Source organism: Anomalospiza imberbis, chromosome 5 (assembly GCF_031753505.1).
Source record: "Anomalospiza imberbis isolate Cuckoo-Finch-1a 21T00152 chromosome 5, ASM3175350v1, whole genome shotgun sequence".
NCBI classification, from domain to species: Eukaryota; Metazoa; Chordata; class Aves; order Passeriformes; family Viduidae; genus Anomalospiza; species Anomalospiza imberbis.
In genome coordinates this window covers 38,693,986-38,712,709 of record NC_089685.1, presented here as the reverse complement: position 1 = coordinate 38,712,709, position 18,724 = coordinate 38,693,986, and the positions used below count along the sequence as shown (strand labels likewise).

Sequence of the window (18,724 nt, the reverse complement as noted above, 5' to 3'; positions counted from 1 at the left end):
AGGTACAGATTATGACTGCAGTGTAGATATGGTAGTTGCCATGCTAAACAGTGAGCAGACAGGATGTGAAGGGCAGAAGGAGTTAAAGAGAATAGACAGATTAAGATTTTATAATGATTCGAGAGATTAATGTTCATATCCCATGGGCAGTAAGAGACAGATGCAACAGCAGCTGAAACCTGTCTTCTGAGGGCAAAAGGAATGGGATAAAAATCAAAGTCAAAAGGATGAAAATGGTAGGTTCCACACACAGAGGTAGAACTACTGTCAGCACTTTTCTCCTGACAACACATAATATGCCAAAGCAGCGTACCAACTTCCACTTGTGCCACCATCCATTCCTGGCCTAACTACATCACATGATAATAAAACTGGACCTTCACCTTGCTGGGCCAATGCTACTGTGCTCCATCTTCCCTATTTTCTTCCTTTTTTTCCAGAGTCCTGGGCACATCCCGGGTGGTTTTATCTCTCTCTCCTCAGTGTGTCAGCTTCACCTTACTCACTCATCTCAGAGCTGTACCTGCCTAAAGGCAGGAATAGTCCAAATCCACAGTACTCCTCTAAAATTGCTTGAAATGTCCTTCATAGGATGAGGTCTCTCAGATGATGCACTGATGTAAAGTTTATCCAGAGATTTAAGAAAAAAGCTGTTGCTGTAGCAGCATGTGAAAACAGAGTCTATGACCTGAACTGTAGTCCTGATTTTAATCTCATCAGAATGTGTATTGATGGCACAGTCCTGCTTGCACCTGAAACTATGCAGAGCCCAGCAACTACATACCTTCACAGAAGTCAGAGACACACTGAAGTGTGTCAGCAATTATTCACTCACAGCTATTTTTAACACTTTTGAATATTTTTTCTAGTTGTCCTCAAAAACGTGCATACCTCACCTTAGACATATCTTGATCATAAATGTATGCAGTCGAGGTTATTTTCCATACATAATTTTCTAAATGAATTTATATTTCTTGTTTTTCTTCCACACATGTAAAACTTGTGAACAGAAACTGTAAAGGAAGCTTATTTCTCTTATTCTATTTCTGTACCATAAGATATTCACAGAAAGTAGAATAGAAAGACTATATACAATTAATAAGTGTAGTGGATAATTAAGGATGAAAGCAGCAACAGCAAAAAAACCTAAATGAAAGTGTATCTCCAAAATATTATTTATAAGATTTTATCTTTTAAGCTTTAACTTCAGAATAACAATATCTTTGCTTCAATATACTAAACAGTAATTTCCTTTTGAGAGTAAGAAAAATATGAAAAAAAATGCATTCTCTACTTTCACATTAACTTCATATTTTCAATACTGTACAAACATGTATTAAAAAGTAAAACCAGAATCAGAAATTTACTCAAATTGATAGATTAGACTAAAAGAAACACTCTTGAGGGTGTGCCATGCATGTAGTGGGTCTTGAGTCTACCCACTACATATGTTAAGTGTGTAGATGTATATTAGGTGTATGTGTGCACATATATGCAATTATATATATATGTACATATAAACTTTGCATAATGGAATATTACACAAAATCTATTGGCATTAATGCTTATATGATATGAATGCTCAGTGAGATGCACAATGTAACATATATGATTATAAGATGTGCTTCTGTCTTTGTAAGTTTAAAAACTACATCATGATGAAGGAACTATGAAAAACAAATTTATTGAAAACTATAAAACTGATTTAATCTTTAAGTAATTATTAGAACATTTCATTGACTTCTACAAAAGAATATAAAAATAAGCTTACCCGTATGAATATTCCTGAATTGTTTTTGAAATAAACTGAGTAGTACAGTATATTTCCATTAGGCTTTTGAGGAGGAGACCAGAATAGCATTATTGATGTGGAAGAAAGGTTTCTGTATGTAACATCTTTCGGTGGATCACTTGGTGCTGGAAAAATGTTAAGTTTTAGCATACCTAAAGCTTTTGTACCTCAAGGTTTTATACACTTTAGTACCCGAGGATCATCCACTATAGTAGATTTTACAACATTCTATGGCAAATTAAATGTATTTCTGATTATGGTGTAGAAACTGCTTCACAAAATAATGAAATAAAACTGTATATGTAAAATGATTTTTTTAAACACTTTTTCAACCACATTTGTATTTAGCTGCATTTGTAAACAGATAAGATTTTTCTTACAAAATTTGTCCTGTATTTACTGTTTTGTGCACACAGAAAATCTAATTTGCAGACATGGAAGTTGACTGAGTTACATATCTATACTCCAAATACAGTTAGCAGGGGAAAAAAAAGGATTTTTTTCACAAAACCTAAATTTAAAGCCTTTTTCTCTCTGATTCTAAACAGAATTTAGGCTCCCAACTCATGTAGGTAAACCAGATACTTAAGCTTGGACAGTATGATAATTTATCTTTTTCCCTCTTTTCTCATCCTATTAAATGCGCAGGAACTCCTCTGCAAGCCTTCCTCCATTAGTCCCTCCCGCTGTTTCTAAAGAATAGCAGCATGTGGTTCTTCTCAGTAACACAGTGATGTAGGAGAGTTAAACTGAATTCCTTAAGTCAGCTTAGGAGAATTTAAATCCATATTTCTCATCATCCAAGAAAGTGCTCTATAGAACTTGTGGTAGAGTACTGAAGACTATGAGTTATTTATCTCTCTTGCTTTGTGCTGATCTAGTTTGTGTAAAATATTAAAATATTAATTGGAGGGGGAACCCCAGAACCAGTTCCTTAAAGTCTGTCCCTATGAAGTCAATTCATACTCCCATACCAGTTTCAATAGCAACTATGAATATCTACAACCTGATGACGTAGACAGATTTTGGAGGGATGACTAATCCTGCAAGTGGTTCTGCATTGGGGAATTGTTCACATCTATGCAGAGTGATTCTGAAGTATGCCTGCATACTATCTATTTTGGAACAGATTATAGCAATATGATTGATGGAAAACCAGAAACAAAAATTAAACTGAATGACTTTCAAAGCACAGTATATCATACAATCATATAAATGTCACTTTCCATGATGGAAGTATAAAATAATTAAAATGGAATAAACAAATCAATGTACACTTACAGTGTTCATTTTCAAATTAAAAATATTTCAGACTTGCGAGGGATACCCTAAGTAGAGTATTTCCCTATCAGAAGTTGCGTCACAGCTGCTTAAAGTAAGGATCTATTAAAATATATTACAAAAATAATATTATTTATCTTAAAGTTTAGAATGAAATTATTTGGATCTTATCTATCCTGAAGAGAAATGCTAAGTTTTTTTATCAGTAAATTAATAGAAATACCTATCATAATTGTATAGAGCCATAGATACATGTATACATAAAGACAGAGCCACAGAGACAGGTAGAATGTCTGTCCTTTACAAGTCAAATGTCACTTCTACTACAGTGGCTTTATTAACTTAAATAAGGCTGACAGAATTTTAAGACTGGATGAAAATAAAGGTTCATACTGTGTATAAGCTTACCTCCTTCAGAAGTTCTGAATGTTATAGTATCACTTTTTATGTTGCCATCTCCAAATCTTGTACTTGCTGTTAGGTAAGCACTATACTCATAGTTATATTCTAGGTCTGTGAATTCCAGTGATGTTTCCGTTACATTTACACTCCTCTTTGACATTTTACTCCTAAAAAAAAAGTATTTTATTAATTGTATACACACACCATTTACCTATCTATCTATCTATCTATCTATATAAAATTATGGCAAAAATTAAAAATGTAGTATAATGTTAAATACAAGTAGTTTAGTTTTTTAAAAGAAGCTAGGAAAACTTTTTCTCTTTTATGGTGAAAACCTAACTTTCGTACCATGGCATCACAGTAGGGCTCTTCATTTTGCTTCTTAAAAAAATAAGAGCCCAAAACCCCACAGAAATATGTTTGTAAATTACATCAACAAAGACAATGGTTATTTGAAATATTAAGGAGGAGTATATCTATCTATTAGCTCCTTTCAAATGGTTATGTGGTACCCTTGGGAAGGACACAGTAAGGCATAACTAAACTGTCTCCCTGGACAGGAATAGTGAAATATAAAAAGATTATAGCAGGGAGCATGCCCTACTGTGACTCTGTGAAATTGGTCAGAAGGCTGAAGTTATAAATGGAATAATAGAAGATGATATGGAACAGGAATTAGCTGGTGCTGAGTTAATTCTGGTGGAATGTAGCAGAGGATCAGAATGGAACTCCAGTCAGGTCAAAACCCGCCTAGAAAGACTGTAAGATGTAACATTAATAAAATGCTGGTATTAGCATAGGTATGAAATGATTATCAGAAAGTAAAATAAGGTACAGAAATAACTAACTTGAATACAAAAAGTCTTATATTCCTTGTAAATTTAATGTAATCTTTTAAGAAAAAAATAGGAGTAAAATAAAAACCTAACATTCCATTCCTTCAAAGATTTCTGTATGAGTAGGTGTCCTGTGTCTCTAATAGGATTTCATACAGAGATGATAATTTGATAATTAAAACCAAATATCTTGCTCCAGAAGTCACCGTGAAACTCTTCACAAATGACAATGTGTTCTAATACTAAAAAAAAGCAAAAAAGGGATTCAAAATTACTAGACTTTCATCCTTTGATAACTGAGTGACTGTCCCATTAGCAAAGATCACCATCTAATCTATCTGAAATAAGGTTACATTAACAAACAACTGGAATGAGAAAATGTATGAGAATGAAAAAAAATCCTTCCTAACCCTCAGATTTTGAGTGGAATGTCACTTGACATGGGAAACACACTTGGTAACAGAGGTTTTTCCCAAACTTCTGACATTTTTAATAGTCAGTAAAATTAACAAGAGATTGCAGCTGCAGTTATCAAACTCTATACAAAGAAAGACATTTTTCCTGGATCTTTGCCCAATGTATTCTTAGTATGGAAATACGTATCTGGTTATAATTTAAGTAAGAAGAAAATCCATAGCTTAGTGTTGCTAACATTTCTACTCTGAGTAACTGCATTCTTACATCTGAGTTGCCAAAAAACATTTCCACAACCAGGCACAGAAAGAAAAAGAAAAACAAAAACTTGGGGTATTTCAAGGGAAGCTGATTTTCTGTTTAGAAACAACTGAGATTGCAATAAAAATAAGAAAACACTGATCAAAGTGAGTGCAGCTTTCACAAACAGTGAGAAAGTACCTAGCAGAATAAGTTAAGCTAAGAAATTTTGCTAAAGAAAAATAATAAAAGGTTTTAAATCACATTTTTCAAAAATGCAGACCACAGAGATTCCAAGAAATTGCATAATTCCACTTGACAAAGACAGGTACCATATTTTCTTAAAAAAACTGTACCTCAAAATAGACCTAGTCAATTAGTATCTCACAAAAATTTGCAGAAAAGGATAATTCCAAAAAACAATAGCTACATACAAGTTCAGCAATTTTGTTAATTGCAGTTTTAATACTCTAAAATTACATTTAAGGAGTATGAGTTTTTGGGCTCAAGGAGAGAAGAAATTTGCTTTACTACCTGCTAGCACCTTGTCCTCGGACAAATTCCATAAAATATAACTGAAAACATTGCAAATATCACACTTTCTATTCTACTGATTATGGATTCTTGTTCCAAATCAGCTAAAGAAAGGTTACCAAATTCTCTATAACTGTTGCAAAATATTTAAGTGAAGGAACGTTTATTTAACAACTGTAGTATCCTTCTTTCTGCTATATTGTGAAGCACTGGGATTAACAGTCTCCTCCAAAATATATTGAATACCTCCCAAGAGCAGCAACTGTATGGCATGACAATTTGCCTTATCTAATCTCCCCCTGCAATGCATTTGATGAAACTGTATAGACAACTCTTTTAAATACTTAAAATTACTCTCCTTCCTCCACACCCCTCACTCCCTGCCAAGGAAGGAGTGAAGTTGTGACCCCTTTGAAGGCAAAGGGAGTTTTTCTCCAATGTCCTTGCCTTAACATGATACCTAAAGCCTCTCTAAATTTAGGTATGGCACAGTAAGGAAAGACAAGACAGAGCAAAAAGAATATGTGCAAGGCTTATAGCAAGAAGTTGTGTTATTGCTTAATTGCAGTATTTAGAAAGATGGACAATTTAAGAGTTGTTTCTTTTTTTTAAATAATTCTGTCTAAATCTTTTCTCACAGTAACAAAAGCAGCAAGTTATAAGGGAACATAAGGATGAAAAGTTGCATAACCTCAAGTCTTTGAACACAGTGTGCATCAAAACCATTGCCCTTATAATAAAGTAACTCTTCCCTAGCTTGAGGACAGTCATTATTTTAAAGAGCAACAGACAGTAGAGTAGAACTAACAAGAGAAGACAAATTCAATTTTTCTGGAAAGAAGAGCTTTCTCCTCTTCACTTTATCATCAACTTAACAGAAATTATCATTAAAAAAATAGTAGTGACTGAGGCCACACCCCACCCCAAAACTGTCAAATAACAATAAAATAATGTAAGTTCAAGAGTAGTTTGCCCATAACAACTGAGGATTTGCACATCTGGTTTGCGTCTTATGCACTTTAGTATTTCGTATTCCTGCACCTTAGCAGTGGCAAAAAAATGGCAAAGCATAAATACAGTATATTAAAAGTGATCAATAAAAAACATTTTCACTCCCAGTAGAAGTTACAGGTCTTTGAAGAGATGCCACATTGCTAGACCAAACTATGTTTTGCAAGGAATAGGACAGAAGCTGCAAGTTTTAAAATGACAAAACTCCTTTGGAAAGGTGAAAAAATACGACAGGAGGAAAAAAATAATAAAGAAATGTTAGATAGAAAAAAACTAGAACACAATAAATGGAAAGTATCTGTTAAAAATGCATATTTGCTATGAATGTAATAGATATAAAATATAAGAGTAGACATAATTGATAGCACATATGAAAACTCTGAACATGGCTCTTACACACTGTCTATAAAAGGAGACAATATTTCTCTATTTTAAGCCTATTTAAAATCTCCTTGACAATTCAGCATGGGTTTGCACCCTGCCTTGCAGCAGGCCTAATCAGAATATAATGAAAATAGGCACTATAGTCTAGTTTAAATCTGAATTCACTTAGTATAGCATAACCTTTGGAAAAAAATGTTTAAAATGCTTACAGAATGCTGAAATTGTTACCCCAGTTTGTGGCTAGTCTGAATTTGCATATAAAAAAGTCTAGTATTTTAAGTACTGGATGGATATTTGTTCTCCCAAAACATGTATTCAACATATTGTGTAACAAAAACCTAACATTCCTGATAGGTTACAGATTAACATTTATCCTCAGAAGTACTTCCAGAAAAATCTTACCAGACATAAACTGTGTAATAGAGGATAATTCCATTTGGCTCCAGCGGAGGTTTCCATGACAACTTCACAGTGACACCCAACAACTGTTTTACAGAGAGGGCTTGTGGAGGAGAACTTGGAGCTATAAAATGAGACAACAGGACACAACACCTTGTTAAACAGCCAGGATCGGTGGGATACACAACATCCTTAAATAGGCTTTGAGTTATTTGTGATAGAAAGTTAACCTTGTACCACACTGGTACAGTATCCATCAGCGAATGTTAAGGCACAGCTTCTTTTCCTTTTTCTGACAGATGATAAAAGAAGATTTTGCATGGTGTTGTCAGAACATCTGTTTCTGTGACTCAATGGAAAAAGTACTTCATGAGAAAACAGAGCAATGGCTAGGTCACAGTGATTCACCTACTGCCCAAGTACATTGCTGTAATTTTTTTCCCTTCTAATAAAAGCAAGAGCTTTATAGATATGAAAACATGTAAAATACAGCATAATAGTTCCCCTGAGGGAAAAAAAAAGGTGCTGTAAAGATTTAGACAAAGTGTCAAAAGGTGGAAAAGTGGATAAGCATGGCATTGAGAGATGATAAAATTGTGGGATACTAGGCAGCGGTAAAATCTATTCACTCCATCAGATAAGGACCACATTCATAGATTTTACATGTCACATGGGCAAATGAAAAGACAGGCATCCATTGAGATCCTTAAAATTAATTTTAAGATGATCCCTAGATGACACCATATCCCAACTCTGCAGGGAAACATTTTAAATAAATGAAAATGTTAGACCACTTTGACTTTGTTCTAAAGTTCTTATTAATTTTACTGAGGAGAAATAACTAATGTATGCATAAATTTTACTGCTTTATTATCAGCATGTTTTTGAGAAATGAATCTTTATCTGCATCTTGATTCATGGACTTATGCATCACTATGAAGTAATATTAGAATTACATTTCTTTTCTCAAATTAAATCAAAGAGCATCATGCACTAAAAATTCAGGTCATAGCTGTAGTCATGCATGAAAATTGAAAATATGAGCATAACTATTAGCAAATCTATGAAACATTTGGTCTGAAGCTTGGAACACTGTGTTCCTGTGAATATGGAACATGTGGTGTATTATAAATATTGTTGGTTTTCAGTCCTTGTTTCTTTCACTATCTTGAAAGTTGGCATAAAGGTTTTATAACTCCTTATATTATAGAAAAAACTATTTTATATTTTTCATGAACAAAGGTTCACTGCATTCAGTGAGTGTATTTACTGGTGAAAAATGTTAACAGCTGTATTTTGTGTTTTACTTGTTATATTATCCTCAATGGCTATACAATAAAAGATCTATCATATGGTGAATGTCATGTTTTTGACATGTCTAGTTCTACAATTCTTAATCAGGGAATTTTTTTTTTTTTGGCCAAAGAATAGAAACTACATTACTCTAAATAAAAATAATCTCTGCTAAAAAGAAATGGATTTATCCAATCTAGCTCTTTTCAGTCTGCTCCAGCAATATAGCTCTTAAGCAAATTTTTTTCACTGATGGTGTGGCTGGTGAGTTGCTTGTGTCAATGCTGCTTTAGATAGGTTCCCAGAGATTTCCTCCTGAAGGAAAGGAGAGGAACAGGCACAGCCTTTTCAAAAATGTGATTCACAGCACCTAAGTAAAAATTTTTGCTATGAATTTTTTTCAGGATTCCTCTGCAGAAACTAGAGAGGTGACCAATGATAACTTCACACTACAACATTGTGTACTGAAAGTGCAACTACAATTTTAAGGTTCCTCGACTGTTTTGTGACCTACTGTAAAAATTAGCAGGGGTAGCAACAACTGTGCTGTACCTTCAGCCTGCATATGCTCCAGCTCAATTTGGAAGTCCAGTCTACAGATGATGGACTCTGGGCATTTTCATAATATTAATAATTTCATATCTATCTATGTGTACCTGTACATGCATCTGTTTAGAATAATAGAAAAATGTCCCTCCAAGAAACCCCACAGAAATGTCCCTGGACCATTCAAACTGCCTTTTTGTGGTTTTCCCTTTCCTGAGCTCTCACATGACTGAAAAACCAGATACAATATTTAATTCTACCATGTCATGTATTAGATTAAAATAATATGAGTCAATTAAGATTCTTCAGAGTCATAAGATATTGGCAAGATCAAAAGTCCATGCACAGCAATTGCAACATTTCATACAGCTTATTCTGATAAATATATTGGTAGATGGATGGATAGATAGATAAATATGCTTGTGTGTAGATACATAGGTACAGATAGAAATGGAGAGAAATAAGAGCCAACAAAAGTGCATAAAACTTAAAAACATCTGACATGAAGTTTAAGAGTAAACTAAGAATGCAGGTAGAAAATGATGCACTGAATCTTCTGTTTTGACTTACCATCTTCATCAGTCAGTATATGCAGAGGTGAACTACGAACGCCTTCCCCCATTGTGGTACTAGCAGACACTTCTACAGTATAGTCTGTATATTTATTTAAATCTAAACAACAAAAAAGAATAATTCAATAAAACAACCATTCAGTGGAACAAATTATTTTTTAATGGACTGCAAGTATTTTTGAAGTAGTGAATAAGCCTGTCACACTGATCTGTGTCATTATAGACTGAAATAAGTATTGAGAAAGCTTGGAACACAAAATACTTTGCAAAAGAAGGGGCAAAGCCCTAATTACCAGTTTATACTTCATATTCCTAGAATGTTTTGCAGTTTGTCCTTGGCTGTACTCTGAAAATGTAGCAGTGAAGGTACTGAGCTCTCTGCATTAGTCGCTGTGCCATGCCTCAGCAATAAGAACTTAGGAAAAGATGAAAAGGTGAGTGGAAAAGGAAGTTTTATCCAGAATAAGATCAGAAAGATTTTTAGGTGACTTGAGGGTTTACTTTGTCACAACGATAGGTCTGCAAAGATATCTATTGAAGTTCCTTGTACTTAAAACATCTAAAACACAGTGAGATATATGTTAGAATCTATACCATTCAATGTCCATTTTACCACATTATGACAGGACACAAGTTATTTCTCAGGACAGGGAGCAAAAAACTTTTGGTAAGGGCAAGAAGGATCAGGTCCAATCAATGAATTATTACATCTCTGTCTGTTGCACACTTCTCAGAAAAACTCACAGTTGCCATAAGTTCCAGATCATTATATACTGGCCTGTAATACGTAGTGTCAAAAGGGTAGTGTTTATAACTCTTTCCTCAGTCCCATTAGTCCTCATGAGATATATTGTGTAGGTCTGTATGATTCCATTGGGAATGGATGGTGGAAAAAATGATAATTCAATTTCCATGGATGAGATGTTCCTATAGGTTATGTTTTCTGGTGCAGAAGCAGGAACTAGAAGAAAAAAATTGTAGAAGATTTCAGTCAGTTTCATTGATTTGGAAAGAATTCTTATAAACCAGTTTCAATTAAATACCTTGTAAATATTTGGATTTGTATCCTATTTTTTTATGAAATAAATTTTAAAAGAGGCTGAATTTGAAGATAAAAGCTACTTAGACACACACAGTACCAACAAGATCATTAAAGAATTACAGAAATCAATTCAGCTTCATTGCTATCATGGCTGTGCTTGGCCATGGACCCACTGATCCAGTCCCTGCCTGACATGGCAGCCCAGCCTCAGCTTGGCTCCTCCACTGCAGGCCTGCCTCACTGGCAGAGCCCAGTGGCTCTGTCTGGCTTGGTTACTGTCACTGAACCTGTGAACTTTCTTTCCTGGCTTGGCCTCAGACCTGCCACATCAGCATGAGGTGTTTGGCTCTCCAGATTGGCCCTGGCTGCCATGCCTTGCCTGCCCCGTGGGCTTTGCTGCAGGGTGGTGAGACAAGTCCTGGCTAGCGAGGCCTCTGCTCAGCTGGCCCAGGGACCCCATGGCTCTTGGCTCCTGATCCCCTACAAAGCACCTGGCCTTGCTCTTTTTCTTCATATATAAAAGAGAAAAAGAAGATTCAAACTCACTACCTTGCAAAGTAAGCAAATACTTTTAAAATTATTGAAGCTTATCTTCTGGCCATCAAATGTTATCATAAAGCAACTTCTTGTCAAAAATGTTAATTTTTTAAAAAATACTCACCAGTTTCAGAAGTTCTGACCAGAAGCGGAAAAGATGACTGATTCCCATAACCAAGTCTGGTGAATGCCCTAACTGAGATGTTGTAGAGAGTATATGGCTTCATTTCACTTAGTAATATACTTGTAGATGAGGCATTTTTAATAAAATAATCGTTGGAATCACTGTACAGAACTTCATAGTGAGTTATGAGACCGTTAGGCTGCTCAGGTGGTAACCATCTCAGATTTATTTCTGTTGCAGTTACATTTATTAATTCTAAGTTTTGAGGTGGAGAGTCTGGTTCTGCAATACAGAAATCAGAAAAAAAGCCTTTTCAAGTAATTGAATGTAGAACTGAGATCATAAACCTATTGGATTCTGGCATTGGATCCTAACTGTTCCAAAAGAGCTACACTCATTTTCTCACTCTCCTCAAAGCCTTACCGCTTTTTACCTTACTTAATTTTGGTATGTCTCTTTTCTACTCGTAAAACTAGGCATCTTTTTGCATTATGACCCTTCAGCTTTTCTGGAATTTCTTTTCTCATCCACTTCTAAATCTATCTGAAACTGCATTTATTAAGAAAAAAAAATTCTTCTCTCTACCAGTCTCATGCAAATCCTCGCACTGTCTTCCTCATATTCAGTTCTTTAAACTTGGATTAATGTCCTCTTACTGCTTTCTATGTAAACAACCCTCAGTACTTCACTCAATCAATTATTGAACCAAGAGAGGGCCTGCATGCACAGTAACTAAACTCCATTTAGTGAACCCTGTGTAAATCTTGCACACTCTGGTGTGAAGGTCATGCATAAAGCAAGTCCAGCTCCAGGGTGGTGTGTGGCTAAATCTATTAGCAACGTATGAGTTCATGTGACTCCAGTGAGCTAATAAGGCATGGAAGTGTTGAAGAAGTGTGTGGGCTGCACTTATGAGTAAAATCAGCTCTGAATGTCAACTTTGGTTCCCCTGAAGGCTTCACCACTTCACTCTTGAAATAGTCTGTAAAATCAAGATAAAAATATACTACCTACTCAGGATCATAGAATTCAGTTTGTGCACAAATACCCATTTGCAGATATTTCAGAATTCATCATGATTTTTTTTGCCTAAAAAGTTCTACAAATCACTTTCATTCCTGATTTCTGAGCACATGAAAGTGTTAACTGTAACAGATCACTGCTCTCTGGATGACAAGACTACCCGCATGAATATTTCCCATGTGAATAAGCTTAATTTTTAATTTAAATTTATTTTGCCATTTATCTGGCATGGTAAAATATTTAAATGCAACATCCTTGTTTCTTCCATCCTAATGGAAGTTATCTAAGACAATTGTAGTGAATCTTTTATTTGGAGACATCTCTCCTTTCAAGAGTCAAACAAATCTCTGTTCCTAGGGCGGCTAAAATTAGGATATATGAATCTCAGCCTGAATTACTTCAGGAAAGCTAAACAACAAGAAGGAGAAGATAAACAATTATGCATAGCCTTATAAAAAAGCAAGAATTCTTGGTGGGTTTCTCACTAGTTTCCTCAAGCCTTGCACAGCTCTTTTCTGAATGAATGAGCAGTTGGCTGCTGGCTGTGAATAGAGAAACTCTACTATGAAATATTTCTTTAACACTCAAAGACAAGGGATTGTAAGCTTTCAGAGAGAAAAATACTTATATAAGTAATTTTCTTCTCTTGTGATATGCCTTTTCTCTGTAAAAATACTAAAAGCATAGGAGAATGTAAATTTTAAAAAGATTTGTAACTATTTTAAGTTTCACGATTTAATCTGATATTTTATGTGGTAATTCAAATCACCTAAGCTTCATAAATACCCATAATTTTTAATCCTGTAGTCCTTTTCTCTCCTTTATTGACAATCAATTATTTTTATTCTATTGTAGTACGTTTGAAAATGAGAGAGATAAACGAAAATTGGGCAAACACCCTCTGCATTACCTCAGTAAACCTGGAAATACCTGCTGAAACCAGTGAAAATACAAACTTGATACAAAAAAGAAAAGACTAATATTCATGGCTCTGCTCTGCAAATCAAATTCCCATGTTTTCTTTGCAGAAGCCAATGACAACTCCAACTCTTGCCCCAGTACCTTCATGGGTTGGAACTGCCTTGCAAGTAAAAATGAAGATTCAAAAATCTTTGTAATGTAGTATTATACCTGGCATTAAAATTATTGACCAGTCTTAAAATTAATAAAACCTATACAAAAACAACTGCTTATTATATTCATCATTAAAAATCTTCACTTTTTATCAGCATCTTTGCCTGCAAATAGAAATATAGCCTCTGAATTGTTGAAATGCCCATATGCTTCAAAACCAACCTAATTTACACATTATGACAAAAAGAAAAAGAGAAAAAGGAATCACAAAGATTAGGATTTAGATTGGTGCTAGGGACATTGTTTTGAGAGAAGGAGCCTCAGCTCTGCAGCTTTCCTTCCATTTTTCTATCACATTTGAAATTAGTTGATTGCAGGTCATGCCGCAGCTTTCATTATTATTTTTTAGCACTTACCTAAAAATAGTATGAATTAAGTCACTGACTGATAGAAGGCTAATAATTTCAACATTGGTTTTATCTATACACTTTGTTCCCCCTTTTTTGTGTGTGCTAGTCTTCTTTGTGAACAAACACAAAGTTCAGTACAGAAAATAAATCATCATTGCAAACAACGTATTACCGTCCTCAGGGGTTCTCACAAACACATCATTCTCTTCAGACAAAGCACTTTCTCCAACTGCAGTAGACGCTGCGACTCTCATTTTATAATTTGTGTACTTTTTTAAACCTGAAAAGATTAATTTAAAAAATTTTGACTCTTAACTTCGTAAACAAGATTGTTGACTTCTTTTGTCATAGCTACTTATAAAACTACAGTACTGGATACTGTTCTGAGAGTTTTTTATGCACCCTAAAAGAATATGTACAATACCATTTATTTGGTGAAAGTCAAACAGGCATGCAGTTAAGTCAGCAGATTTTGAAGTCAACCAGCTTCAACTCTGTAAATAGCTTAAAGAATTTGTCAAGGACGTCAAAGGATGCCTATAGAAATATCCAAATATGGGGGTTTAGTCTGTATGCATTATTCTGATTAACATCAATGATAACTGAAACACTATTAGGAATGTGTTTGCTTAAATTACTATAAAAAATACCACCTTAAAATAAGAAAATTGTTATTACACAAATACTGTGAAAAAAATTCAAACCTGAAAAAGACTTGACAATTTAGGAATATTTTCTTATGGGGAAAGAGGAGACTGAGGCAAAAATTCCAAGTAGAAATCCATTTTACAGATTACTGCTTGTACCATTTCAAAAATTACTGTTTATCTTAACCAGCCCACTTCTCCCATCTCGCATACCCTATATATTTCTCCATAGTAGACAAGTCTGAGTAGTGTCCCAATCTTGTTTTTACGTGCAGTTTTGTTGTGTGTCTGGATGTGTGTGAATGTGTGAGATTTGATCCACATATATTTCAAATGGCTACATTACATAAAATTGTAAAATGTACTTGCAAGTTTAAATTTTTATATTTTTTAATTAAATGACACTGTACCTGTCATAAGTAAGCTGTTGTTTGAGGTTATTTCATGAAATGCTCTTTTTGTATCCAGTTCCATTGCATAAACAGTATAATGAATGATTTTCCCATTGGGATTTGCTGGAGGATCCCAGTACAGCAAGACAGAGGAGGAACTAATATTCTTGTAAGATATATTTTGTACTGAACTTGGGACTTGAACAAAAACATAAAAACATAACAGTAAGTAAATAAATTACAAAAAAAAAAATCAAAAATTCAGTGAAATAAGTCATGTATGTTAGCTTTGGTAATACCAGTTTGAATTTACCTTGTTCGCGTGTCTTTACTGTAAGAACTGATGGTGGTCCTTCTCCAACAGCAGTGAAAGCAGACACACTAACTGTGTAATCTGTGAAAGGTGTGAGGCCCTTTATAACATATGACAGTTCTTCAGCCAAAATGTTGATGTTATAGTGATCATCTGTGAGTAAATAGAGAGAAATAGCTGCTGACTCTTAAAGTTATTTGATAGTTATTTGATTTATTATGCATTCTAAACTCACTTTGGCATGGCAACTTGGAACTATTTTATTCTCAAAGAATGAATTTACATGTCAAATATAAAAATAAAAAGTCTGCATTCAACCTCTTAACTCCCTAAAGAAGAGTCCTTTTTCATGTGTACAATAGATAGATTGGCCTAGGTGAAATAATGAAGGAGCAACAAGTAGAATTGTGAGGTTCTGTGAGTAATCCCCTAGAAGTTAGGAAAGGATACTTTTGTATAAGGTCTAGTCTCTCCAGGGATTTCAGAACAGCAGCTCCTAGACTGATAGAGCTTTTGAGGGGTTTTAAATATTTTTAATCAAGACAGACAGATTCCCTCTTCCTTGCTGTCCCAATGGTGCTAGAACAACAATACTTGGAAAAGGCTGCCTTCACAGATCCCTTCATGCTGGTATTTTTACCAGAAGAGTTGTGGTCAGTAGAATGATGAAGCCGTGCATGCCCGCAGAGTTTGGTGCACTTAAAATAAAGTTCAAAATCAGCCACAATCCAACTGTGTTAGCCAAAACCATCTGCTATAAAGAAGTCATTATGCCAGTCCAACATGAAAAAGGTGTGGGCACTTCACATACCTGAGTATCAGGCTCAGAGTTCAATGAGAAGGGCATTAAAATGAAGGCATTGAAAAATCAGCCGACCCTGCTGAAAATTTGGCTGCCAAGAGCTTTAACTACTATAATAACTCCTATAAAATAATACTTGGATGGTAGATCACAACAGACAGTGGCTGAAATAAATTTTCAAACATAGATATCTTGTATCAACTCAATACCACAAACTGAATGAGACCATAAAAATAAGATTTATATTTAAAATGCTGTACATTTCTTGTGTATGACAAAGAAGATTCTTCAGGATTAACATAGCACAGAAAACATCCACTGCCATTTAAAATAAAGGATTAAATTCTTGTTTTAGATACTGGTGCATATAGATGAATTCAGTGACTTCATTAAATCATAAAAAAAAACCCCTAAAACCATTCTTTTCTCCACACTGTTCAAAACACTGTAAAAATTTAGAGTGATATTTGAAATCCCTGCCTGTCAGCTGAGGGCTGCTTAATGATTTGTAAATATCCATACTTGGTAAAGAAACAGTGGTCCATTGATAATACAGAACAAGTGTACTCACTAATGACATCACCATGTCATGGGGTCATCTCCACCTGTTTGTAACCCATACAGCAAAGTTGTAACTTTTTGACCTATTTACCGTCACTGACATTTGAAAACCTATTAGTCAAAAGGCTTAGAAAAATCAAGGTCTCTGAAGGGCTTGGAGATATGTTAATCCCTGACAATCACACCTGCTTTGGCAACTGTAATAACTGATTGTCTATGCAGCTTGGCTGATGGCTTTCGGGTGCTCCTTTCACTAGGAAGAAGGTCAGCTGGGTGACAAGGGGCTAGTTCCTGCCTGTGTGGCATTCCCATTTGCTTCAGAAGGTTATTTGGTAGTAAAAAAAATCTGACTCCAGCAAATGACCCATTTATAATTTGCTTGAACCATGTGCTAAAGATCATATCTGGGACAGTGATGGGGGTCCTTCAGCACAAAGAAGCAGGTAGAAAAATACCCTAAAATATCTTACCCAAAGCAGAATGTAGTTCTGTAGCTCCATTTATATCAGGCAAATTATCACCAGATACACTTGTAAATATTACTGGGGAAGCTGTCTGAATGCTGGAAAACATTTCAGCTGAACCTTCATATAAATCATTGTTTGCTTCCATTGAATTCCAAGGGGGAGAAGAAAGTTTGATATTTTCATTGATTGCATATGGTTCCAAAGAATCAATTAGATACTATAAATTAGAAATATAAAAAGAAATCACAAAGCTAGTCATCACTAAATTAGATAATTAAATTTGTATATAATATAGAAATGATGCTTGTATGTTTGTGCATGCATATAGTACTATATAAATGTTGGCATACAAAGATTATTGATCATTAGAATAATTTTAAAAATATAAGTTTTGTCATAAAAATGTTCAGCTGCCAGTATCCTACAACATTTTATTCTGGTTACTGTTTAATCAAACACCACTTAAAAAAATCTTAAAATACATATTTTATATTAATGTGGAAATTTTAAAGTAAGGCCTTTAATTTTACAGCTATATCTTTGGAGCTATATTGAATAGATGCTCATTTGAACTTGGGAGATTTTATTTGTACTAACTATAACCTGAAAGAAGGCAGCAGGCATTGAAAACAAGAGGATTTCAGATGGCCCTTTCAAGAAATGGCTGACTAGATCTCTGAGAGGGAATAAGAGGAGAGAGAGAAAACCAGAAGCTAATGAAATAAAGGGGAGGGAAAAGTAAGGGTGTATATATGTGAAAAGGGAGAGTGTAAGGGAGGTAAGTGATATAGGGGCCTGTAAGACAGAAGACGCAAAGAACAAATGTTGGAAATAGAGGGCAGTAGATATAAGTGGAGCAAGAACAACAAAGAGAGGAGAAACAAAAGCAGAAAAGAGAGAGAGGCTAGAGCATAGGTACAAAATGGTGTCTTAGCACCGGATCTTCATGCCCCTTCCAAATCTGGACCAAATCCAGGACTTGAGTATCTCTGAATTGTTCTGCTGTTATCTGGAACACTCCCCACTCATACATATGCCCCTCCTTGCCAGAAAGACATGTTTTTACAGTGATGTAACTAATACACATTAGTCCTTTCCCTATGGACTCTGGGCACAGAAAGGGCAAAGCCACTTTTACTCCTTTAAGTACCAAGAGGTACTAAGTACCTCTTGTACTAAGTACCAAGAGGTAAAACCTGTGTATGATTCATCTTCACCAGCATTTTATACCAAAATAGAAGGCCAATTGGAAATACTTTTTGCTTATGAGGATTTTCCATATATAAGACAACAGCTTTTTATTGCTATTGGTTTTTGAGTACCATTAGCACAGTGGGTCTGCCAGTTCAAGCCCTGAAGCTGCTTTAAGCTGTGGTCAATGCGGTTCTAGATAAAGCAAGGTTGCTTATTATTTGCTTTGGTTTTTAATTAGAAGATTACATTCAATAAATGATAATAAAGCAGCAATGATACAGCACTAAGAGGTCAAAAATTAGGAAATTCCATCACTAAAACATTTTTGTGCAGACTACTTTAATTTTTTGTGTCTGGATTATGATACAATCTTTAATTACAAAGTTATATACTTTCTTTTTCCAAGGATGCTTGCCTGGTTTAATGAATGG

General features: G+C 34.8%; 1 protein-coding gene across 1 annotated transcript in view; it reads right to left on the bottom strand.

The window, feature by feature from the left end:
* Window positions 1-18,724, bottom strand: part of PTPRQ (protein tyrosine phosphatase receptor type Q) — a 123,428-nt gene that overhangs the window by 68,195 nt on the left and 36,509 nt on the right. Inside the window, exons 27-36 of the mRNA XM_068190305.1 lie at window positions 17,103-17,316; window positions 15,270-15,422; window positions 14,975-15,154; window positions 14,090-14,197; window positions 11,411-11,692; window positions 10,486-10,668; window positions 9,706-9,807; window positions 7,300-7,420; window positions 3,482-3,642; window positions 1,772-1,917 (exon numbers count right to left, since the gene is read on the bottom strand). Of these exons, the coding sequence (XP_068046406.1) occupies window positions 1,772-1,917; window positions 3,482-3,642; window positions 7,300-7,420; window positions 9,706-9,807; window positions 10,486-10,668; window positions 11,411-11,692; window positions 14,090-14,197; window positions 14,975-15,154; window positions 15,270-15,422; window positions 17,103-17,316 (1,650 nt within the window). The remainder of the gene's footprint in view (window positions 1-1,771; window positions 1,918-3,481; window positions 3,643-7,299; window positions 7,421-9,705; window positions 9,808-10,485; window positions 10,669-11,410; window positions 11,693-14,089; window positions 14,198-14,974; window positions 15,155-15,269; window positions 15,423-17,102; window positions 17,317-18,724) is intronic.